The 26,991-nt window shown below is 37.3% G+C and overlaps 1 protein-coding gene across 5 annotated transcripts in view; it reads right to left on the bottom strand.

Annotated features, from left to right (window-relative positions):
- Positions 1–26,991, bottom strand: part of RIMKLB (ribosomal modification protein rimK like family member B) — a 62,986-nt gene that overhangs the window by 16,970 nt on the left and 19,025 nt on the right. For all 5 annotated transcript variants that reach the window (XM_045554381.1, XM_045554383.1, XM_045554384.1 and 2 more), the window contains exon 3: positions 1,775–2,005. In XM_045554381.1, the coding sequence (XP_045410337.1) occupies positions 1,775–2,005 (231 nt within the window). The remainder of the gene's footprint in view (positions 1–1,774; positions 2,006–26,991) is intronic.

A 26,991-nucleotide genomic window follows, 5' to 3' on the forward strand; every position in this document is an offset into this window, starting at 1 on the left:
TTAATCAGAGTTTTTTCTACATTGAGGTAACTTAGCATCCATGGGTTAAACCTTGCTTCTAACTATTTTTATTGCCCAGGAACAAACGATACAATAACAAGATTAGGGCAAAAATAGATTGTAGCTATAAAAATCAGCATGATGGGGCCGGGCGCGGTGGCTCATGCCTGTAATCCTAGCACTCTGGGAGGCCGAAGCGGGTGGATCGTTCGAAGTCAGGAGTTCGAGACCAGCCTGAGCAAGAGCGAGACCCCGTCTCTACTAAAAATAGAAAGAAATTATCTGGCCAACTAAAATATATATGAAAAAAAAAAATTAGCCCGGCACGGTGGCGCATGCCTGTAGTCCCAGCTACTCAGAAGGCTGAGGCAGTAGGATCGCTTAAGCCCAGGAGTTTGAGGTTGCTGTGAGCTAGGCTGATGCCACGGCACTCACTCTATCCAGGGCAACAAAGCGACACTCTGTCTCAAAAAAAAAAAAATCAGCATGATGATAGAGAAAAATTAAGTCAGGAGAAAGTTCATTAAACAGCTGCAGTACAAGTAATTTGTAGCTTGGCAAAATTATGATGGTTTAGTCACCAATTCTTAATCCGTCATTAGAACAAAGGTAATATTTGCTAATTTGGTTAACCTTTTTCCTTTCCATTTCCATAAAATCAAAATTCTAGAATCATGATCTAAGCTATAATATCCCAAAAGCGTTAGAAAGATAGAATTCTCAAGTTTAATTCATTAATTCTGTCTCTTCTTGTGCAATTGCTAAAAGTAGCAAATGAATTCACACATGCTACAAAGGCTTGGAGGGTTCTCTTCTTTAAAATATTTACAATAAGAAGAGAACAGGGGTTTCTTTTTAAAGCCTCGTTAAATCTCCAAGCATTTTACTGAACATTTACTTGGAGAAATACCTTTATGGAAAACTCTGTACTGATTTATAGTAAGTCTGATCTTTTCCAAACCAGAAGAACTGGACGAGCAGGAAATACACTAGCATAACATTGTTTAGAGCAGTGCTACTCAAAGTGTGGTCCTGTAACCTGTGCCTGTTTGTAACTTGTTTGCTATTGATATGTCGTTAAATACAAAAGTAAGAGTAAGCACTAGAAGCTTTTATGGCCATCTGGCATTGCTATGATATTTCCATTGTATTTACATGAGTATTAATCCACAGCAGATTGACTTTTTTTTAAAAAAAACAATCCTTCACCACAGATAGTTTTAGAAGCATTGCTTTATACATAGAAAAGTAACATTTTCTTAAAATAATGAAATTATTTATGAGGCGTTATCAAGAAAATAATGAAGACAATGAGAAATTCAACAGAGATGTCATCAAATTCTATTATATTTTACCTCAGAAGTTGGCAAACTAAGGCCTGCCTGTAGGCCAAATTTGGCCTAGTGCCTGTTTTTAATAAATAAAGTTTTATTGGAATAGAACCACACCCATTTGTTTAAGCATTGCCTATAGCAGCCTTCACCCTACAACAGCATTACTAAGATCACCCCAGAGAACTTATAAGGCCTGTAAACCCTAAAATATTTACGATCTGGTCCTTTACAGTAAAAGTTTGCTAACCTCACTCTACCCCATTTTGTGGAACTAATCTTAAGACATGATTCATAATTTTCCTGCCCAGTTTGTTAAAACTGAAAGTCGCTTCTTTAAGAAGTTCTATCATGTTTTCAAATTTAGCCTATTGGTTTAGTATGGCTTTCAAAACTACCAGTGCTCTAACATTTAGGCTACACATTCTCATTAGTGATCTCACCATAAGAGAAAGTATCTGGCAGAGGAACGCCATGGCCAGCCAACTCTTGAAACGTCCAGAACTTATTAACACAGTTCAGGATGGCTTGAGGTCGATTCATCAACCGGCATCCCATCTTCTCTAGATGGCGCAAAACAGTGATGTCACTATCACTTTGCACCCAAGGGGTTGGTACTCTCACTACCACCACTTGGGGGTAGGCAGTGATTAGTTCTCCATTGATCCGTAGACCTAAAGTATATAGAAATAAAACCAAAACCAACAGAAGGGAACACACAATAAAACAGAGGAACAGTAAATGCTGATGCTTGGATCACAAAACTAAATGCATTATTTTGTTAATACTGGATTGGGAGAGATATTTCTCCATAAGAAAATTTAATTAAAAAAATCACTGCACTGGTTACATAAATTATGGTACATGCAACTACAATGAATTACTATACAGCCATTAAAAATAATGTCATAGGCAGACACAGTGAGTCACGCCTACAATCCCAGCACTTTGGTAGGCCAAAGCAGGAGGAGGATCACTTGTGGCCAGAAATTCTGAGACCAGCCTGGGCAATCCCAGCAAGACCCAGTTGCTACAAAGAATAGAAAATTAGATGGGTGTGGTATTATGCACCTGTAGTCCTAGCTATTTGGGAGGCTGAGACAGAAGATTGCTTGAGCCCAGGAGTTCAAGGTTGCAGTGAGCTATGTTTATGCCACTGCACTCTTGCCTGGGCAACAGAGTGGAACCTTGTCTTTAAAAATAATAATAAATGCCCAGATACATATGTTTTTTTTTAAAGGACAACTCTGAGAATAAGTTTTATTTGTCTTTATATACACACATAAAATATGTGAAAGGATAACAATATAACTGGCTTCCTCTGAGTGTAAATGGGTGGCAAGGCAGGAAGAGAAGGCAAGAGAGAGAACTTTAGCACTGTGCCCCATGCAATCTCTATGTACAATATATTTTGTATGCTCTTTTTTTCCTAAAGTGAGGATCATATGGCTCCATAATGAAATAAGAAAAATTTTAAGTTTCTTACACTTTTATCCAATACCATTCTATTCAGGGAGGCCCCAAATAAATAAAGGAACAAACTACTTATGAGTCGTTCCTTAAAACCTATTTTCATTTAAAAATTATATATATACAGTTGTCCCCCCACCACTATTATTTTCAGTGGATACGTTAAGCCCCTCAGCAGATGCCAGAAACCACTGATAGTACTGAACCCAATATATACTGTTTTTTCCTATATATACATACCTAAATAAAGTTTAATACATAAATTAGGCACAGAAATCAATAGCAATAACTAATAGTAAAATAGAACAATTATAATATACTATAATAAAAAATTATGTGAATGTGGTCTTGCGTGCTCTCAAAATATCTTATTGTACTATTCTGTGAGAAACCGAAACCACAGAAAGTAAAACTGTAGGTAAAGGGGGGACTACTATGCTTGTTTAAAACATTCAAATAGGAAAATATAGAACATATTCACCTCCCATCCAACACCACTGGCAATTAGTGTTATTAGTATGTATTTTCCCTATTGTCATTTATGTATACAGAAAATTATATCTATATAATTTTTAGGAAAATTAGATTATTTTATATTTCTATTATTTTATATAATCTTCTCCCATCACTTAAAATTATACCAGACACCTTTCTGTGTCAGTGCATAAATAGCTTTATATCATTTCTTTTAGGTGGGCAGAATGGAGTTTTTTTATAATAGATATATCACATGATCAATCCCTTAGTAATGACATTCGATAATTATTAAGCAATTACTATGTGTCAGATTCTTTTTTAAATGCTTGAAATAGATTGATAAATAAGACAAATAACAACCTTGTTCAAGAATCTTTCTTTCACTGTAGTAGGAGAAAGATTCCCTATGTATTACTCCATATATATGCACTTTTATGGTACTAGCTTTTAAACACAGTAGTTCTGATGAAAGAGAGATCAGTGAAGGAACATTAACGGCAAAGTTAAGGCACAAACTATGAGGTATATGACTGTGTTTAAAAAATAAAAAGAAAGGACACTTCAGACGTAAGGTAGTAGCAGAAGTCATAGGGCAAAAACAACAATAAGAACAATATGTGTACTTCAACCACAATTTCTCTTGATGTACAGTAAAAGATTTCGTTGGTCAGGTACCATGTCAAATATGCAAAGCCATATATTCCAAGCTAAAGAATTTACAACTGTTCTGATTAGAGAATTGAGAGCGTGTGCTGAATATTGCCTATTGATAGTCCACACCCTCCCCATCTTTTAATCCTTTCCCTGTATGGCAGGAACTAGAATGTTTTCCCATATATTCCTCTGCAAGCAGAATTCCATTTTGAAAATCCACTAACAAGATGACAATCACAAATCACATAAAATTGTGAAGGTGAAAGAAAAGCAGAAATTATTCTCCAGGAGCACCTATGGGTAGGTGTGTGGTCATCAGCAGATGTCAGATTTGCCAGTGGCTCCAGTCATTTTTCTCACAATCATTCATTTTGTTCCTATCAGCATCTTGAGATCACGGACAGCAGAATTCTGCAACCCTGCACATCCTCGTTTCTTAATCTTTAGCAGAAGATTGTCTGGATAAGAAAATCCAAAGAGTATTTTAAAAAATGAAAAAAAAACCCTATGGTCAGTTTGGGGATTAAAAGTTTTGAAACAAGGATATAGAAAACAAGAACACTGAAAAGGGAAGCCAGTTTGCGGCGGAAGATGTGGAATTCGGGTCTAGATATGACAGATTTTGATGAGGACATAGGATGTCAAAGCAGAACTATTCTACATTGAGTTTATATTAGAACTAAAAATATGTGTATAGTTCACATTGGTGGAATGGATGATGTCTATGTATGTTTATTTATGGGAATCAGCTAGAGAAGTAATAGCTTTAAAAAAATAGGGATATATTGACTGAAAAAAAAATAAAAGAAAAAGAGAAACCAAGGACCTCAGTAAGAGACAGGCAAAGAAGTAAAATCTGAGGAAAAATCAGTCAAAAAAACTACAAAACTCTAGTATCAAGTAGTATCATGAAAAAGAAAAGTCAGAATTATCAGGAGAGAAAAATCAAATTAAATGAAAGAGAAAAGAGGATTAAGTTTTGTGAAAACCTTGAGTGATCAAGAAGAAGGATACTATCAATTGTCAAGAAAAAATTCAACCATTATTACCTTATCATTATGCTAAACTGGAGACAACTTTAGCTCCTTTTAAGAAATGGGATGAAGAAAGCAAAGGAACTGTTCCATTCTGAGTCCATACCATCAATATGAACAGCCTATCTGCTGCCACCGGAAAATGGGAGTATTTTACATCTGTGGTCCCCAACTCATAGGCTAAGACCGCTGCTACCCATCCGTGGCCTGTTAGGAACGGGGCCACACAGCAGCAGGTAAGCAAGCCAAGCTGCCTCTGTATTTATAGCTGCTCCCTATGGCTCACATCAACAAATAAGCTCCGCCTCCTGTCAGATCAGCAGTGGCATTAGATTCTCACAGGAGCACAAACCCTACTGTAAACTGAGCATGCAAGGGATCCACTCCTTGTGAGACTCTAATGCCTGATGATCTTAGGTGGAGCTCAGGCGGTGATGCTAAAGCTGGGGAGTGGCTGCAAATACAGATTATCATTAACAGAGAGAGGCTGGACTGCCCAATAAATGTAATGTGCTTAAATCATCCAGAAACCATTCCCCCCACCCTTGCCCGTCCGTGGAAAATCTGTCTTCCATGAAATCAGTCCCTGGTGCCAAAAAGGCTGGGACTGCTGCATTACACAAAGCACAGTCAGATCTGCATAGTGCACTATGGGGGTATTTTTGAGGATAGAAATGCTTCCTGTAACAAACACTTCATTCTCTTCTAGGCAAGCAGAAAGTAATCCAAGGCTGGAACCATGAATGTGAGCCAAAAAGGCAAAGTGACCTTTCTTAGGACTCTGCCTTATGTGCTCCTGATCGCGGGGGCACTCTGAACCAAATGCCACTCTTATCTTTTGATGCAGAGCTTATAAAACTGAAATAAAAGGAATGGCTCCATCCATGTTATTCAGTATACCAAATACGCATAAATGTGCAAAGAACTTTATCCACAATTCCACTAAATGCATTGTAAAAACCATGTACTCCAATTGAATGTGCTATTACTCAGCTTTGTTTTCAACCCCACTTATTCAAATACGTGTTTTTATAAACATCTTAAACCTCAACTTAGGAAAATTTTCATCTAGTTTGTTGACTTAACACTGAAATTAATATTTTAATAAAAATATTCTGGACATAAATTTTAGATTAAGTATATGATCAAGCATTAATAGCCAATGATGAGTTAATCTCAGAATAGCAATAAAGTGGGGAAGCAATCTTTGTTCTTTTTTATTAGGACAAAAAATGTATTATGTATTTAAAAATTGCTGCTGTTATCAAGGCAGAGTGAGAAGGTGCTACGGGCTGATTATTCTCCAAGTTGAAAGATGTTAACAATCTTCTTGCTGATAATTAAGTGGGGAACTCCTCATGTAGCCTAAAGTACATTCTGCTTTTTGAGAGTGGAGTCTGGCTGCACTGTAGTTAAGTACTAGTGTTTCCCTCCTTGCAGGAAACAAAGAACAGAGAACTGACAGGCTCCTTGCTGACTGGCATTTACTTTTCAACCACCCGCTAGTGCTCTAGAAAGAAGATTTTTCAGAACCTCTGCAATATTTAAAAGCTTATGGAACTCCAAGAATTTTTTTTGGGGGGAGGGAGGGTCTCGCTCTGTCACCCAGGCTAGAGTGCAGTGGCTTCATCAAAGCTCACTGCAATCTCAAACTCCTGGGCTCCAGCCATCTTCCTGCCTCAGTCTCCTGCGTAGCTGGGACTACAGGCACATGCCACCATGCCCAGCTAAGAATTTCAAGAATTTTAAGTTTCAAGTGAAGGTGTCATTTGTATACAATTAAAAACCCAGGCCTAGAATAAGGTGGCTCATGTCTGTAATCCTAGCACTCTGGGAAGCCGAGGGGGGAAGATTGCTTGAGCTCAGGTGTTTGAGACCAGCCTGAGCAAGAATGAGACCCCATGTCTACCAAAAAGAGAAGAAAAAACAAACAACAACAAAAAAAACCCCTGCCAGGCCTTGTGGTGAACGCCTGTAGTCCCAGCTACCTGCTATTTGGGAGGCAGAGGCAGAAGGATTGCTTGAGCCCAGGAGTTGTAGGTTGCAGTGAGCTACCATGGCACTACTGCACTCTACCGAGGGCAACATAGTCAGATTCTGTCTCCACAAAAACAAGGCAACTGAAAAACCCATAAAATCTTTCTGCCAAAAATCAAGGAACCACTCACTCAAAGACTAAATACAGCATGGAGGGGCTTCCACCAGCCAAATTTGAGATGATTTGGCCATCAAGAAAAATAATAACTGATAACACTGTGAATACAAAAATGAATCCATAATAATTACAGAAAAAAGGTTGAAAAAAAAGAGAGGGAGAAGAAAACGAAAAAAGAAAGCAAGCCTCATTTGCTACCACTGGAAGAGACTATTAATATTACAGATGCTCCTCCAAAGCGAGGAACATACACTGAATGTGTATTGCCTTTACGTCACTGTAAACTTGAAAAATCATAAACTAAACAAACGTATGTCAGGGACCATCTGTACACAAATCTCTATTCTAAAAACTGGTAAATGGGATTGCTCGAGGTCAGGAGTTCAAGACCAGCCTCAGCAAGAGCGAGACCCCGTCTCTACTAAAAAAATAGAAAGAAATTATCTGGCCAACTAAAAATATATACAGAAAAAATTAGCCGGGCATGGTGGCACATGCCTGTAGTCCCAGCTACTTGGGAGGCTGAGGCAGAAGGATTGCTTGAGCCCAGGAGTTTGAGGTTGCTGTGAGCTAGGCTGACGCCACGGCACTCTAGCCAGGGCAACAGAGTGAGACTCTGTCTCAAAAAAAAAAAAGAAGATGACTAGATAATTCTAAACATTTTAAGAATCTCAGGTCATTATAAATTAATCTGCTTTAGGACATTAACTCATAATAGATTTCAGCAAGACGGTTTGGATCACACAGAACAGATGCCTACCACAAATGCAAACCTGTCTTCGTGTACATCTATCTACCATATCAGAGATGCCCTCTTAGATTTTGTTCTTTTTAATCACTGGTTTATTTCCCTCTCCCCACCCCTGGGTTCCAATTAATTGAAAATGAAGAGAGAAAAGTAATTAACTAAATTTTGAAGAGAACAGGACAATCAATAACAGGGATTTATGGTACCAGGGTCAGATAATATTCAAGAGTTACATAAAAGTCTCCTAAGTCTTGCTAAGAACTCATATGACTAATTAACAAATATCAAAAATTAGTAGAAGAATATATGCTTATAATTAAGACTAAGACTTTCATATCTGCTTAACAGCTTTCCTAACAAGATGTATTTGTTTCCTACCAGAATGCCCCTCTTTAACATCCTCAGCAATCCTTTTCCCCTCCAATTTCTTAATGTTTCCAAGTTCTATTTGGCTATTAATCCCAATTACCTATCTAGCTATTAATCCCAATTAGAGACAAAATTTTATCTTCAAAGGTATGCTCTTTGGTGAATGATAAGGAACCAATAAAAATTCTTTTCTAGGACCTTCATCAGTGGGACAGAAAGAAACAAAATAAAGATCTATGGCGGCTCATTATCACTGACCAATGCTACACTGCAGCTGATAATCATGTCTAAAAAAAGAGCGAAGGAAAAAAGAAAGAGAAGAGGAAAACAGGAAGGAGAGTCAGAGCGGTGGCACGCCTGTAGTTCCAGTTGGGAGGCCGAAGCAGAAAGATTGTTTGAGCCCAGGAGTTTGAGATCACAGAGAACTATGAACATCTCTCCACTGCACTCCAGCCTGGGTGACAGAGACTCTTGGCTCTTAAAAAAAATAAAAATTAAAAAAAAAACTTATTTTAGTTACAGTAATGACCGAATACCTTCATTCTTAAGTACTTAAAAAAAAAAAAAAAAGGCCACGCGCAGTGGCTCACGCCTGTAATCCTAGAACTCTGGGAGGCTGAGACAGGAGGATCACTCGAGGTCAGGAGTTCGAGACCAGCCTGAGCAAGAGTGAGACCCCATCTCTACTAAAAATAGAAAGAAATTAGCTGGACAGCTAAAAATATATAGAAAAAATTAGCCTGGCATGGTGGCACATGCCTGTAGTCCCAGCTACTTGGGAGGCTGATGCAGAAAGATTGCTTGAGCCCAGGAGTTTGAGGTTACTGTGAGCTAGGCTGATGCCACGGCACTCTAGCTCGGGCAACAGAGCGACATTCTGTCTCAAAACAAACAAACAAACAAACAAAAAACACCCAGCAAAATGTGAGATCAAGATAACCACTGTATCCCAAAAAATGGCAAAGGGGACATGACATATTAAGTGTAGAGAAATGTGATGCCACTAGCTAAAATAACTCAATTCAATCTATCTCTAGTTTTATAAATGCTCACATTCAAGCTCTGCATGTTTGAGCACATTCTCTATAGCTTTTCTATACCTAGAGAGTAAAAAAAAAAAAAAGAAAGAAAGAAAGAAATTGGCTCAGCAGAAAATACTTCATGAAACTGACAAACTAAAAGACAATATACCCTTAAAGGGGCTCATCCATTTATCCATTCATTCTTTTATTCATTCAAAACTATTTGTTGAGCACCTACTTTAAGATACTCTGGAGCCTCCAGATAAAGTCCTACCCTCCACCTAAGAAGTTTTGAAAAGGAGGACAGGAGAAAATACATGTAAAGTCTTCAATAAATGATGAGCACATAGTTAAGTACTTATTAATTGTTAGTGGTTATCAATTACTCTCAGGTCACAATGGTGGGGAAGGGTAGGTTAACTTGTTTCCTTAACCCTTTTTGCCCTCCTCTACCCCCAATCAATCTTATCTGGTTTATTTAATATTTGATGCATAAAAGACTCAGTATTAGAAACAAGATATTCTTCTATTTTGCTAATTAATCAGGAAAACATCCTGATATAATTTGGAAATAAAAATTTAAAATACTATATCCATGGTAATTATTACAGTTTCTTCTTCCATAAAATAGCAATCTCTACTGAAATGATTAAGAAAAGATACATAGAAGTGGGAAAATGTATAGTTTAAGTCTTTAGTAATGAAGCCAGCCATAAATATTAATTTTAGTCTTCCAGCCAAAGACTACCAAAGAAGAGGGGAGAGAGACCGGGTGCCGTGGCTCACGCCTGTAATCCTAGCACTCTGGGAGGCCCAGGCGGGAGGATCACTTGGGGTCAGGAGTTCAAGACCAGCCTGAGCAAGACCGAGACCCCGTCTCTACTAAAAAAATAGAAAGAAATTAGCTGGACAACTAAAAATATATAGAAAAAGTTAGCCGGGCATGGTGGCACATGCCTGTAGTCCCAGCTACTTGGGAGGCTGAGGCAGAAGGATCGCTTGAGCCCAGGAGTTTGAGGTTGCTGTGAGCTAGGCTGACGACACAGCACTCTAGCCTGGGCAACAGAGCAAGACTCTGTCTCAACAAAAAAAACTAAAAAAAAAAAAAAAAAAGAAGAAGAAAAAAAACTAAACAAAACAAAACAAACAAACAAACAAAAAACAGAGAGGGGAGAGAGAAAGCAAAGCCAAATTTTTAACGTAAATAAGGAAAATCTAGCTGCTCCAGCCCACCTTGAAAAGGGGTAAACTTCCTTATAACAGTGGCTCCAAGTTAAAATGTTTTTATCAATCTGTTCTACACAACTTTTGGCAATCAAGTACAGTTTACACAACTTCATGATATCTGTACTTCATGAATACAGCTATAAACAAAAACTTACAGAATAATGAACAATAAAGTGTGGGGGGGGGAAAACTCTTTGAATACCAAATGTTTTGAAGAAAACTACAGAGAAAGATATTAAGGCTCTGTCCTCACACATTTCATTCACACCCCAAATAACAAGGAATAATAATGAGGAGATAGCAAAAGCAAACACAGAATGTAGATTTATTTCAAGATCGTCTCTGCAATATAACAATGAAACCACCTCTGATTCAAATCCAAGCTCTGTCACGTAACAGCTGTGTTACCTCAGGCAAATTACTTAATCTCTGTCTGTGCATTAGCTTCCTAATCCGTAAAATGGGAATAGTAAAAGTAGTTCCTTTATAGACTGTGGAGAGGATTAACGCTGCTAACATTGGTGAACAACTGCCTGGCACCTAATAAATACTCAATTCATCACCATTCATCATCCCCTTTTGCAGATGGGAAACTGAGAGCTAGACTAACTAGAAAGTAAGTTGCGTGAGGGTAGGAATGACTATTCTGTTCACAGCTATTATCTCCCAGCACTTAGAATACTAAATGTTCAATTATTACTGTAAAAAGATAAATTTCAGGATCCCCTAAATTTATTATGCCAAGGAAAAAGGTAAGCCCTGAAGACTGAGTCACAGTAGCATGTTTATAAATTCCGCTTCTTAGATTAACTCTCTTCCTCATTATTCTTGTTCTGCAAATGACAGGGAGAGACCAGATCTTCTCCATTTCCAATCACTGATCTTTGTTACATATTAACTGCCTCCTTTATTTTCCTGTCTCTAACTCAAACCAGATAGTGCAAAGACCCCACGACTGTTATATCTTCAGTGTGAAATGTTATATACCTTTCCTAAAAGAAGACCACTTCTATACAAACAATTCCAAACTTCTATACTTCGGAACACTGACTTCCATTCTTTGGAATGTGCTTCCTGAGCTGCCATCCTCAAATTGCACTTGAATAAACTGTTTAAACTAGATTCTGATCCTTTTGATTATTTGAGGTTGATGTTGTTTACTGAATAATTTGAATTGAACAATACTAAGTTAGGGTTTAAACCCAGGTTTGAGTCTGAAGCTATACAACCTAAAATGAGATTGCACCTCTAAATTTTACAAAAAAACTAGCCAACTCAAAACCCTAAAGTTACATAAAACCATATTCATTATCTAAAAAGGCAAAAAGAAGGTAGTAGAAGGAAGAAAATGGAAAGAAGCAGATATCAATGAAACAGAAAATAAACATCAATAGAAACGGCCAACTAAGCTAAAATTTGGTCCCTGAAAGCTACATTTATAAATCCCTAGTGAGAATGATCTACGGAAAAAAGAATATACGAATAAAGAAGAGGGACGGGTGAGGCGGGAAGGGGGTGGATCACTAAATATCCTGCAGACATTAAAAAGATGATGGAAGGAGTTTACGAACAATAATACACTGAAACTTGGATGAAACGTATAAAAATTCCTTTAAAAAATTTATCAAAACTCCCAGGAAAAATATAACCAAATAACCCAATAATCACTAAAGAAAATCAAACCATTTATTAATTAATAACCTTTCCACAAAGAAAAGTCTAAACTTAGATGTCTTTGCAATGTGAATTCTACGAAATATTCAAGGAAGAAATAACACCAACTTTACACAATTCTTCCAGAAGAGAGGAACAACAAAAACACTCCCCAGCTTGTTTTGTGAGGCCAACATAACCTAGCAGAAAATGACAATGACATTTCAAGGAAAGAAAGTTACAGGCTCATGCCTGTAATCCCAGCTCTGGGAAGCCGAGGCACAAGGATCGCTTGAGGTCAGACCAGCCTGAGCAATAGTGAGACCCCTCATTAAAAATAGAAAAAAATTGCCGGGCGTGGTGGCACACACCTGTAGTGCCAGCTACTCAGAAGGCTAAGGCAGGAGGATCACTTGAGCCCAGGAGTTTGAGATTGCTGTGAGCTAGGCTGACACCATGGCACTCTAGCCCCATGGCACTCTACCCCATGCTCGGGCAACAGAGCAAGACCCTGTCTTAAAAAAACAAAAAGAAAAGAAAGTTACAAGTCAATCTCACGAACAAAAATCTTCAACAAAACGTTAAAAAGTGAAAAAAATATGATCACTCAATAGATGGATAAAAACTGTTTGATAAAATTTAACAAGCGTTCAGGATTAAAGAAAAATCTTCCACATACTAGCAGTAGAAGGAAATTTCCTTCATCTGATAAAGGGCATTAAAAAAATGCATAGCCAACATCATGCTTAACGGTGAAAAGCTTTCCTCTGAGATCAGGAATGACTAGGATGCCCACTATTACCATTTTATTCAACACTGTACTGGAGGTCCTATCCTGTGCAAATAGTCAAGAAAAGGGAGTGAGATATAAGGATTGGAAAGAAACACTCATTACTCACAGATGATGACCATGAAAGTATACAAAAGAAATCGATCATAAATTATTGGAATAAGTGAGTTTAGCAAGACGGTTAGATGTAATGTCTATATACAAAACATAACCAGCAACAAAAAGAAAGGAAAAAATTTTAATTGTCATTTACAATAGCAGCAAAATCATAAAATTCATAGGAATAAGATACCTAATGAAAGATGTGAGAGCTCTCAGGAAGATAAAATTATGAAACATTAAGACAACGAGAGTGACAGAGAGAGCGTATTTACATATAGGAAGATTCAACAGTATATTCTATTTCTTTCCCAAAGTGATCTACAGATTCATATAATTTCAATAAAAATTTCAAGTGGTATTTTTGTGGAACTTTGAAAAGCTGATTCTAAAATTTATGTATAAGTGCAAAGGACCTATTGCCAGACATTCTTAAAGAAGAAACAAGGCTTGCTCTACTGTATGTCACTAAACTATAGTAATTAAGTCAGTGTGGTATTGGTGCAAACAACCAATCAGAACAAAAGAACACAACAAATAGCCCAGAAATCCTGCCCGTGTATAGCTACTTGATTTATTACAAAGGTAAAACTGGAGAGGAGAGCAAAGGGCAAAGGTTAGTCTCCTTAGTCAAAGATTCCGAGACAACCAAATATTCAAATGCAAAGAAATCATTACCACCTACCACCTACAAATAAGATACCTATCATCATGCATAAAATTCCAGACGTACTATAAATTATGTTTACAGCAAAACAATAAAACCTCTAAAAGATAAAATGGGAGGATTTCTTCATAATCTCGTAACAGGGAGAGATTTTTTAAACACAACCATAAACATTAAGAGTTGGATTACATTAAAATTAAATTCTACTTAACAAGACACCATCAAGAAAGTTAAAAGGCAGCTACAGATGGGACATTTACAAAGGTAAAATAAACAACTCAATAGCAAAAGGATCAAGAGACTTGAACAGGCACTTTACAGATGATGATATCCAAACAAATACATAAAGATACTCACCCTCATTAGTGAACTGGGATATATAAATTAAAACCACAATTAAAAAGCATTTCATATCCACTTATATAGCTAAAAATAAGGACCATTATACAAGTATTTACAAACGTGATTTAAGAAGAAACACCTCTTCATTTACTAGGAAGAGAAGCAAATATCCTAAACCGGGTAAAAAAATATCCCCCCCCCCAAAAAAAAACTCTACCCTACAGTAAGCATTAGGCTTTTATTTATATTATTTTTGATACACAATAACTATATTGCATTAATGGAGTACAGTGTGATGTTTTGATATACACACATAATGAAATAATGAAATCAAGCAATTAACATCTGTCACCTCACTTACTTGACATTTGTTGTGGTGAAATATCAGATTTAGTGGAACAAAATCACAGCACACTTTTAAGATTACACCTAAGACCAATATGCTTCCTATCATGACTTTTGCTCAACATTATGTTGGCAATCCTACCAAATCCAGTAAAATAAGAAAGATGACATGATTATGTACATCAGAAATCCCACAGAATCTAGTAGGGGGGCAAAAAACAAGGGACCGAACAGTATTTATAGTACACCTTCCATGTAGGAAAAGGGAAGAACTAAACATATTCCAAACTCTGAAGAGACTGCCTGATTCTAAATCCTAGCTCTACCATTTAAAAGGTTGATAATTACAGGCAAATAATTAAGCAATCTAGGAATATCCACCTCATACGATTGTTAAAAGAATGAGTTAATATTTGTAAGATGTTTTGTATAATGCTATGTAACTGTTTGTAAAGGAAACATAATCTTAAAGCTGGAATTCTAAGACCTGAGAGATTATTATTCTTGTCCTAGTTCAACTTAGTAACTAAAGCCATGACCTCTTTAGTGACTTGACACTCAGGTATCTTTTACAGAACAGTCTTATAGAATCAGATCAATTTCACAACTGCCAAAAGTACTGTGCATAAACAGTTGAAGAATATCATGTTTATCTACCAACAGTTAATAACCATATTATTTACTGAGTATTTACTATGTGTCAGATATCACACCAGAGCATATCATATACACCAAGTATATCCTGAACACGTTATATAAAGTACAGTAGTCTCTATTTATCCACAACGGGGTATATTCCAAGACCCCCAGTGAATATATGCAACTGCAGATAACACTGAACCCTATATATACTATAAGTGAATTTCTTTGATTTTCTTCACAATTTCATGGATAGAAGATTCATTCTTACTGTAGCTCTTAGCAACCTTAGCATATGGTTTTTTTCTTTCCTTATAAAGTGGAGAGCTTTCACCTTTTTACTTGAAGGAAGCACTTCACAGCTTCTCTTTGGCATGTCCAAATTGCCAGCATCACTACTCTTGCCCTTTGGAGCCATTATTAAGTAAAATAAGGGTCACTTGAACACAAGCACTGCAATACTGTAACAGTTGACCGGCTGACCTGATAACTGAGATGGCTACTAACTGACTAACGGACGGGTAGTGTATATAGCACACAAACACTGGACAAAGACATGATTCATATCCGGGCCCAGAAAGAGCAGGATAGTGCAAGATTTTCACCAGGCTACTCACAACAGCAGCAATTTAAATCTTATGAACTTTCTATTTTTGGAATTTTCCATTTAATATTTTTAGCCCACGGTTGACCTTGAATTACTGAAACCCTGGAAAAATGAAACCACACATGGGGGGGGGGGGACTACTGTTGGCATTTTAATTTTTATTCCTACTTGACAGAAAGATAGGTTACCAACAGATTTACTTTAGCATTAAGTAAATGGATCAAGATCAGTCTGCCCAACTACAAAAAGGTTCATTTAATAAATAGCCAGGACAACTAGATCTGAGTTATAAAGCCCAAAGCTTTCCATTATGTCACAACTTCCCCCCAAATCCCCAGTTGTGCTAATTTCCTAGCCACATGACCGCTGGAAGACTCCTTTTAGCAGGAATATACTCTAATTGTTACATTAGACCTATAGTCTTAAATACAGGAAAGCCCCTGCATTCCATTATTTGGCTGGAACAAAGAATTCAGAGATCTGACCTCTTGGGTTTTTTCTTGCTTTAGGTCCTCCAATACCTTCAGAAAGCCATTCTAGTCACCTGGCCTCAAATTTCACATACTTTTTAAAGTATCTGATGGCAACAGCTACCAGGTTCTCCTGGACCTTGTCCTCAAAAAGCCCATGATTCCAAGTAAATAAAGGTAATTAATTGCCAGTTTCATTACTGTATACTAGATACTGCATTCTCATCCTGAAATAAGAAAGGTAGTCCCAATTGCTATCTACCTTGTCTATGCCAGGTATTCAACTCTGAGGGTCTACTGTCTACAATCTGTGGTCTGCAATTAAGTGATGTATTGGTTACTTAATACATCACAGCCTCACCATGGCTCACTGCAACCTCAAACTCCTGGACTCGAGCAATGCTCCTGCCTCAGCCTCGCAAGCTGGAACTACAGGTGCATACCATCACATCCGGCTCTTCCATTACTTTTTTAAACTACCAAAAAGTTATATTCATACATTGCCCTTCCTTTAGATAAGCGTACCAGACCATACACTCTTTTCCCCCAACTTATTGATTTCATTTAACAATGTCAAGTTGAAACAAAGGACATAGATAGCGACACAAAAACACATGGAAATATTAAAGCTATGTGGTAGAGGTAAATATATAGCACATACAGAAGCCTGGAATACTGTACTGGTAAAGTATAAATCACTTTTAATTCTGATATAGAATTTAAAACATAAAAAGACAAAAAATAACTATAAAACTATGTCGAGGGATATGAAATATAAAAAGATGTGGCAATCATAACAGAAAGTGGAAGGATGTAAAGATGTACAGTTGAAAATAGATTTAGTTATCACTTATAAAATTTTCTAAGAGACAGGATCTTGCTATGTTGCCCAGACTGGAGTGCAGTGGTGTGATCATACCTCACTGTAACCTCAAACTCCTAGGCTCAAGAGATCCTTCTGCCTCAGCCTTCAAAGTAGCTGGGACTATGGTTGCACACCACCATGCTGGGCTCATTTTTTAATTTTTTTTCATAGAGAAGGAGTTTGACAATGTTGCCCAGGCTGGTCTTGAACTCCTGGCCTTAAGCGATCCTCCCATCTTGGGCCAGATTGTTATAACTTTAAGATATTTTATGCAATCCCTTAAGTAAACACACACAAAAATACCTTTGTACACTATTGGTGGGAATGTAAAACTGGCAGAGTCACTATGGAAAACAGTATGGAGGTTCATCAAAACTAAAAACAGAACTACCTTGATCCAGTAATTCCACTTCTGGGTATATATCCAAAGGATATGAAATCAGTAGGTCAGAGATATCTGCATCCCTTGTTCACTGCAGCATTATTGACATAAGCCAAGATACGGAAACAACTTAAGTGTCTGTCAGTGGACCGATGGATAAAGAAAATGTGGTGTATATATACACAATGGAATACTATTCAGTCTTAGAAAAGAAGAAAATGCTGTTATTTGCAACAATATGAATGAGCCTGGAGGACATTATGCTAAGTAAAATAAGCCAGACACAAAAACAAAAATAATGCATGATCTCACTTATATGGAATCTACAAATATCAAACTTAAAGAAACAGAGTAGAATACTGCTTACCAGGGGTTGGAGAGGAGATATGGGGAGATGTTGGTCAAGGGTACAAAGTTTCCGTTTTGCAAGGTAAGTTCTGGGAATGGTGATTGACTTTTTGGATACAATACCAAAGGCAAGAATAATAAAATAATAGATAAGTTGGACTTCACTAAAATTAAAAACTTCTATAAAAGACAGTGTGTCAAGAGACACATCTGACAAAGGGACTGTTTTTCAAAATACACAAAGGACTCTTAAAACTCAACAATAAGAAAACAACCTGATTAAAATATGGGCAAAAGCCCTGAACAGATACCTCACCAAAGAAGATACTCAGGTGACAAATAAGTATATGAAAAGGTGCCCCACAGAGTAGAAGACAGAGGATTTATCTGAGAGCAGCATCCTACCAAAATCCAGATAAAACAAGGGTAAGAAGCAGCTTGATGTCCTGGACCAAGTCCCTTGTAACTGATTCCATTGACATGATAATTAGAAGGCACTTATAGCTCAAAGCTAATCAAACCTTCTTCCTGTTGTTGAACAGACACAGCATGGTGAGCATTTCAGAGGCCTATGAAAATGAGAAGGATGAAGATGGATTTCTGTATATAGTATGTGCCTCCTTGGAGACACGTGGAATGAAATTGTCCATGTAAGACTAGGAAAAAGCATCTCTGCTAGAATTTTTAAAATCCTTACCAAGGGAAAAAAGGGATATTGCCAACTAAGATTGATCAGTTCATCTAATCATAGATTATCAAAACAGTAATGCTCCCACCTAGGAGTTTTAGGAAGTTGTTTTTGTATTTTAAGCAGAAAAACCGAAAGCCAAAATGAGCACAACTGGCTTTGAAAAACCTCATTATTTAACCTAGGCTATCTTGTTTTCAAATCTTACAAGTTTAAAGATAAAATACTTTGCATCCTAAGTTGCCAATAAAACAGACCTTCTAATTTTATTTAAGTGCTCTTTTCTCCCCAACTAGGAACTTGCAATTCAAGCAGTAATTCAAAGACATTCAGAGAGATACTGAATCTTCTCTTTAGGTTACAAGACCTACCCGCCTTTTTTATAGGAGGATTTTCATTCAATGTGAGGATTTAAGCATGAATTGTCAAGCATAACCAACCAAAAGGCATCTGCCATAAGAGGTGGCACAAACACAGTGTCATGTCATCAGGGGTGTGTAAGAAAACAACTCTGAGCTAGGCATGGTGGCTCACACCTGCAATCCTAGCACTCTGGGAGGCAGAGGCTCGAGGACCCCTTGAGGTCAGGAGTCGAGACCAGCCTGAGCAAGAGTGAGACCCTGTCTCTACCAAAAAATAGAAAAAAATTAGCCACATGTGGTGGCGCATGCCTGTAGTCCCCAGCTACTCAGGAGGCTGAGGCAAGAGGATCGCTTGAGCCCAGGAATCTGATGTTGCAGTGAGCTATGACGACACCACTGCACTCTAGCCAGGGCAACAGAGTGAGACTCTGTCCCAAAAAGGAAAAAAAAAAAAAAAATCCTGACTCTGAATTGTTGCTCAAAGTTCCTGATTCCTAAGAGAAGTATATCAAAGGTCTATGCTCTTACAGTGTTAGAAAATTCTTACTGGGTTTGTTCTTGTGAACTAAAATGAAATCTTAAGCCCCCCAGATCAACCAAATAGACCCCCTCTTGGCCAAGGAACTGTGCCCTCCTCCCCTACCACCAACAACAGAAAAAACCTTAAAGCTGAGTTGCAAGCCATGAGGAGAAGAGAGGTCAGACAGGCCTAGTTCGAAGTTATTTTTTGTAACAATAAGATCATTAACAAACCGAGAGCCATGTAAAACAATGATTAAACCAAACCTGCAGGGCATCAATTTATTTAACAGATCACGTGAGTCTGAGTACATACCTGGTGGCTTGTCTCTGATTAACAGACTTCCTTAACATTCCAAGCCTTCCAAATATTCATTTCTTTAACCCATTATAAATCAAAGAATCTTTAAATCCACCTACAACCTGTAATCCTCTGCTTCGAGATGTCCTGCCTTTCTGGGCCAAACCAGTGTATACCTGCCATGTATTAGTTCCTATCTGCCTAAAATGTATAAAACCAAACTGTAACCCAACTACAGTGAGACCACTTGCTCAAAGCTTCTTGGGCGTGGCTCTCCAGGCCGTGGTGGCACATACCTGGCTCAGAATAAACCTTTTTAAATTATTTTACAGGGTTTGCGTTCTTTTCTGTTGACATTCTCCAGACAATTGTACACAGAAAAGCATCACTGCTCAATAGGAACCTTAAATAACGTATAATTTAGATGTAGTTTCTTAAAGGTCCCAGAGAAAAAGAGTGGCATTTCTTCTGTTTTGGGTTTTCTCCTATCTAAGTACCTGCTTTTGGTAAACAAACAAGCACCCATACCATTGTCATTCTTTTGCACAGCAGTAGAAACCACAGTATAGTAAAACCAAAAGCATTAAAATTCAGAAGCACTTCCTTCTACCACTTTTGGCTTACAGCTACAGATTATTTTTTTTTAATGTTAAGTGTATAACTAAAGTATGTTATCAAAAGATTCCCTTATTTTTAAAGGTAGTTCAGCTGTCACTGTTAGGTCAAACAACCATCAGAATTCTCCCACTCTAAGTGCATGTAAGTTGTGGAGAAACACAGCAAGTGGAGACATATGCTCTTTATATTAATGTCAAGAGTTAAACATCTCTCAAGTCCAACCTATATTAAACGAACAATGCTTCCTACTACCTACATGGAGTCCACTATTTGCTATTTTCTTGGGAGTATCACAGAAAGATCAGTTATACCAATTTAGATTTTTTCATACAGTAGATCACCATTTACCCTTGTGGAATGCCTGTATCTGTTAGTAAAAGCTATTTGCTGCAATGAGGGGAAAAGCATCTGGGCCTTCAACTGACAGTTAAAGGGTTTCCCACCACAAGCTCTCATTGATGCATGCATCTGTACCTGTGGCTAACTTTTAATATTAATATGTATATTGTTTACATTATGTAAATTCTTAATCAGCCTATTTTGTTTTGATTGTGTACATCATTATATCTGACATTCTTGTAACTACTGTGTGATCAATAAGATTTCTATAAGAAAAAACAATTTTTTAAAAATCAAATGCCATGCTGAGAGGGGTGGCCCATATCCCATGTAGTGGGTAGCCACTTTATTTATAGGATATTTAAGTACTTTTTTTTTTTTTTTTGGAGACAGAGTCTTGCTCTGCTGCCCAGGCTACAGTGTCGTGGTGTCAGGCTAGCTCACAGCAACTTCAAACTCCTGGGCTCAAGAGATCCTCCTTTCTCAGCCTCCCAACTAGCTGGGACTACAGGCGCTCACCACCATGCCCAGCTTAAGTTTTTTGTTTCTATTTTTAGTTGGCTGGCCAATTTTCTCTCTATTTGTCGTAGGAACAGGGTCTCACTCTTACTCAGGCTGGTCTCAAACTCCTGATATCAAGTGATCCTGCTGCCTCGGCCTCCCAGAGTACTAGGATTACAGGCGTGAGCCACCGCACCTGGCCAAAACAAGTACATTTTTAATGATCTTAGGTGAATAAACACAAAATTTAAAACTGTCCAAAAATGAATAATATGCATTGAGGTTTTTCCATGTCATTTGGAGACCTGACAGTTCATTAATTTTTATCACTGAATAATATTCTACTGTCTGGATATACTGGTTTGCCTATTTCTTACTTCCAAGTAGAATGGTTACTTCCAACTTTTGGCAATTACGAATAAAGCCACTATAAACATCCATGTCCAGGTTTTTGTGTAAACATAGGTATTCAACTCCTTTACCAAGGAGCACGATTGCTGGATCGTACAGTAAGAACATGTTTAGTTTTGTAAGAAACCGCTAAATTGTTTTCCAAAGTGGAATCCAAACTATTCATCAGGTAGGTGCCATCTAAAATAAGTGACTCTAGAACAAAGTAATTTGACTACAAATCCTCAATGGAATGAGTCTAAAATCAAAGGGAAGAACTAGAAAATTATGAACTTTATCCCGTAATCCTACTGTTTGAAATCATAGTATTACTGGCTATTAATATATCTTTGGATAAAACAAATAATTATGGGATTCTTTTCAGGAATATAAGTATTCAAAAGAAGAGAAAATAATCAGCTTACAATATTCAGTATAAATCAAAAATTTTATAGAATCACCAATCTGTTAGCACTGGACTCGTAATGCCAATATGCACTGATACCTTTATAAAATTAAAATTATAATTAAATATCTTTCTAGCTCTCTTCACTGAAATGGCCCAGGTGCACTGTCATCCCCAAAATGTACTACAACACTCAAGATTATGATCTTGAATACAATTTTTTCACAAATGGTACTGGGATTCCTTAGAGAGTGGCCAATTCTAGACCTAAAGCTGGGAAGTACCAGGTCAGCTTGGAACATTTTATTGTACCTAAAAGCAAAGCAATTTTCAAAGATGAATGTAGTCATGTCAAAAAGACATAGTAATCAATCTATAAGAAGCTCCCACTGGTGAAAGTTGAGACATTGAGCATAAAAAAGTACTGGCTACTGACACATGTAAATCTGAAATACTAAGTCCATAATGATACTTGGGGGGGGGAATCAACATAATATATCTAAAGAGAGAACACAATAGAATGTACTTCTGTTCAGTCTTGTTATCCACCATGTTGGTATACTGTATCAAAGAATCTAGATAAACTAGAAAATATAATGTCATGGCTTCAATATATTAGTCCTCCAATATCTCTGCCAGATAAGGACAAAGCAAGACAGCCATCTTGAAACCACGAAGTAGGCCCTCACCAGAACCAAATCTGCCAGCACCTTGATGTTGGACTTTCCAACCTCCAGAACTGTGAGAAGTAAATTTCTGTCATTTAAGTCATTCAGTCTATGGTAATTTGTTATAGCAGGCCAAACTCAGACAATCAATTGAAAGGCTCTTCTAGAAGCAAGACTTTCAGAATGGTGGAGTGAAAAGGCATTTTTCTGGCTCACCAGCATTGACCTCAAATAAGACAAAGTTGAGTAGCAGAACTAAAATTCGAAGAGGAGGAACTGTCCCGGTTCTTTCTTGCCAAGCACACATATTAGAATCCTTTAAATACTCTAATGGAATGGATAACTCCCAACAAAACTCCTGCCTCAGAAACCATCCAGGTATGAAGCAACAGGCCAGTCACTTCTTACAAAAATCTTCAGTCTCTATAAATCAATCTCTTGGAACTTCCCTCACCAATTAGCTTGGCTTGGGCAGGGGAGGGGGGAGGACGTATTACTCCTCCCCACCCCTTCCCCATAAGAAAGAGAAGTACCTTATACCTGTAGCCCCCAACCCCGGACCATGGACTGGTACTGGTATGTGGCCTGTTAGGAACCGGGCTGCAGAGCAGGAGGCAAGCAGCAGTGAGTGAAGCTTCATCTGTATTTACAGCTGCTCCCCATCACACACATCACTGCATAAGCTCCTCCTCCTGTCAGATCAGCAGTGGCATTAGTTTCTCACAGGAGCTTGAACCCTACCATAAACTGTGTATGCGAGGGATCTAGGTTACTGCACGCTCCTTGTGAGAATCTGCTGCCTGATGATCTGAGGTGGAGCTGTGGTGGTGGTGGTGCTAGCACTGGGGAGTGGCTGCAAATACAGACTATCATTAGCAGATAGGTTTGACTGCACAATAAATGTAACGCACTTTAATCACCCTGAAATCATCCCTCCCCACCATGGAAAAATTGTCTTCCATGAATCCAGTCCCTGATGCCAAAAAGGTTGGGGACCACTGCCTTATACCATGAACACTATGCTTCTCACTACCAAAATTACAACTCTACTCTTCCTTTCTCTTCTTATGTAGAGTAAGATGTTTTGGTAAGCTTTTTTTTTTTCCTGGAGTCAAACAAAAAGATTTTAAAGTCTTCTGGAATAATAAATAGTCAAGAGAAAAACATCACTGATGACCATCCAAATATTTTTCAAGAGAAAAGACATTTTAATGAACCTCCAACAAATCAGCACTGTAGGCCTTGGTCACTGTATTTTCAAAATGAGCTTTAAGGTATTACTACATAAACTTCATGAAAAATGCCATTTTAAACTTCATGTTCTTCACTAGAAACATAGAATGTATATTCTAAAACTATTAACCAAAGTCCCATCTTTTGAAATACTGTTGGGAAGAAAATATCATAAATGTTACCTCAGTATTAAACTCTTTACCCAAAAGGCTGTAGATTTAATAATTTGAACATGAGAATAATTTTAATTATTATAGTTTGGCTTTTAATAAATGTATATATAGCACTCTGTATGTATACTTGTGAATTTAGAGCTAATAGAAAACCATCTTAAAAATCAATTTTTAAAAAAACACTGCTCATCCAGATTCTGGTTTCTAAGTCCCACTAAAAGGACTCAGAATTCTGAAGAAATTACTGATTACAGGGCTGTAACAAGGAAAGAACAAATGGGCCTGTAAAGTAGGGGAGTGCTACAAAAATGAAGGGCACATATAAAAAGGACATAGGAGCCAACGTGAAGGGCTCTCACTGGTCCTAACCCTGCCGATTTAAGCAAAATGGTGACATTAACGGATTATATTTTTTGAATAATGAAAAGACCATGAATCCAAAAGATAACAGAAGGAGCTGGGTGTGGTGCCATGCACCTGTAATCCTAGGTGCTCAAGAGCCTAAGGTGGGAGGACTGCCGGAGGCTGGGAGTTTGACATTAGCCTGAGCAACACAGTGAAACTTCTTTGGGGAGAGGGAGGGAAAAAAAAAAAAAAGGTAAGAGAGACAAGAAAACGCTTCTGTACAGCAGAATACCAAATAATAAATATAGAATGAATGATAGAGATGGCGGGGAACCTCCACCTTAGAACATCATAGTAAGAACTGATTCTGGCAAGATTCACCAAGAGGCTAAAACCATTATTAGCAAGGAAAATACTGCATCTTTCAGTAAAGAAACCCAGAAGACTTTAACCAAGTCATCAAAGAATAGGGAAAACTGGCATATGCCTCCTGATGTAAAGTATTATGAAGTGTAGCATTTACTTATGTGATATTCCTACCAAAACTGCATAATCTGACTATAACTTAGTATACATCAGACAAACCCAAACTGCAGGACATTCTGCAGAAAAGTTGACCGTACTCTGCAAAAACCTCAATATCTAAAAAGATTAGGAAAGGCAAAGAAACAATTCAAGAATAAAGTAAATTAACAATACACGACAAATACAACATGTGATACTTAAAGACATCCTGGATAGAAGGAAAATGCTATATAATGAAACTTCTACTTTTTGAGTATGAACTATATATTACTTAACAGTATTATAGTAATATCAAAATTCCTGAATCTAAGAGTAGTAAGGTTATACAATATCCTTGCTCTTAGGAAATGCTTAAGAATCTGAGGCACCTTACTTTAAATCATTCAGGAAGTACAGAGTGGTAACGTGAATGTAGTAAAATATTAACAATGGCTGGAAACTGAAAACAGTACACACGACTTCTTTGCAACACTTCTACAAATTTGAAACTATTTCAAAATGAAAGTTTTTAAAAGTACTAGGATAATAGACTCATTCTAACTGATTAGAGAAAGAAATTACTCAACATCCCTAAATAGCACCTTATTAAAAGAAGTAATTTACCAAGCACACAGCAATTTTGCAGCCTTCTAAAATTAGGTCCACCCTTAAAACTAAAATAGAAAGAAGCAGCAATGGTTTCCAACTCCAAAACAGGAAAACACTACCATTTGAGGAGATCTTTCAGTTTTAACAAAATTAGCCAACCTACTCCACTGAAGACATTAATAATACAGACAACAAAAAGTCTGAATCAATAACCACTCCCATAAATACTTCATTAAACAAAAACAAATAGTTTCAAAATTTTTGCCCCAAAGCTAATCATGTATCTCATCAACTCAGCAGTTCTTCTGTTTTAAGCTTAGTCCTTTGGTAATTTTGCATTTTTTTAAAAAAAAACTTTTAGCCTGCCCAATAATAGCAGATCTAATAAGTAGCAATACTTCACAGCTGACATCATTACCAGATATTCTTCAGCTCTATGACCAAGGAAAACAAACATTTTTTATCTGACCTACAGATTTCCTGTGCCCAAATAAGCAATGAGGACAGTTTTTCTTATTGCCTATTAGATATAGTTTAAGGAATATATTCCAGAGGATGGCAAATGTAAGAAAACTACTTCATTCTCCTCATTTTCCCCTCAAGTGAATTTCTGGTCCTTAATGTATTCTGTGCTTTAACTTCAAGTCTCCTGAAAGGACTACAAAGAACTTCTAAGGTTAACCAATGGCTAATTGGGACAGAGAAGATGGATTCAGTTTGCCTCTTGGCATTTATTACTTTCTCCATCTGGAAGTAAGATGCTTTTTATTTTAAATAAATAAATAAATATATTTTTATAAAATAATGTGGGATACAAGTTAACTCCTCCCCAGTTCCAGATTTAAGACATCTTTTTCCTTATATTTACATTAATTAATAACAGAAACTTCCCCTTCAATTATCTATTCATAGCCATGATAGTAAATAATAGATGCTATATTGACAGACTTCATCTTGTAACTTTGAAATAATAGTAGATCCTGAAGTTAAGATGTGGTAATGCTCTGAGCAAAGATTTTCAAATGTGTCTGGTTTTTGCTTTAACAAAAAGACTTTATTTTCCAGATAAAATATGTACAGTATAAATTCAAGAACTAATTTCTGAACAGAATAATTCTTTATTGTTGGGGGACTCTACTATGCATTAAAGGATATTTAGTAGCATCTCTAGCCTCTATCCACTAGCTGCCAGTAGCAACCTCCTACCCAACTGTTTTCAAACAAAAATGTCTACAGATATTTCCAAATCACAATTCTACACAATTGAATACTATATAGCCATTTTTAAATAGGGAGTTATTTTCCCAAGAGAAATCAAAACAAATGTCATCAAAAAGACTTGTTCATAGCTGGCTTATTCAACGTTTTGACCTGGAAACAACTCAAATGTTCTCCAATACGAGATGATCTATGCAGTTTATCAAATGAATTATACCTCGACTTAAAATTAAAGAATAAAGAACTTTGGGCTGGGCAGGGTAGCAGAAGCAGAGGCAGGAGGATCACTTCAGGGCAGGAGCTCAAGACTAGCCTAGGCACCATATTGAGATCCCATCTCCACAAAAAATTTTAAAAATTAGCCAAGCATGTAGCACAGGCCTGTAGTCCTAGCTAGTCAGGAGGCTGAGGCAAGAGGATTGT

The sequence above is a fragment of the Lemur catta genome, chromosome 6 (genome assembly GCF_020740605.2).
Source record: "Lemur catta isolate mLemCat1 chromosome 6, mLemCat1.pri, whole genome shotgun sequence".
Taxonomy (NCBI): Eukaryota; Metazoa; Chordata; class Mammalia; order Primates; family Lemuridae; genus Lemur; species Lemur catta.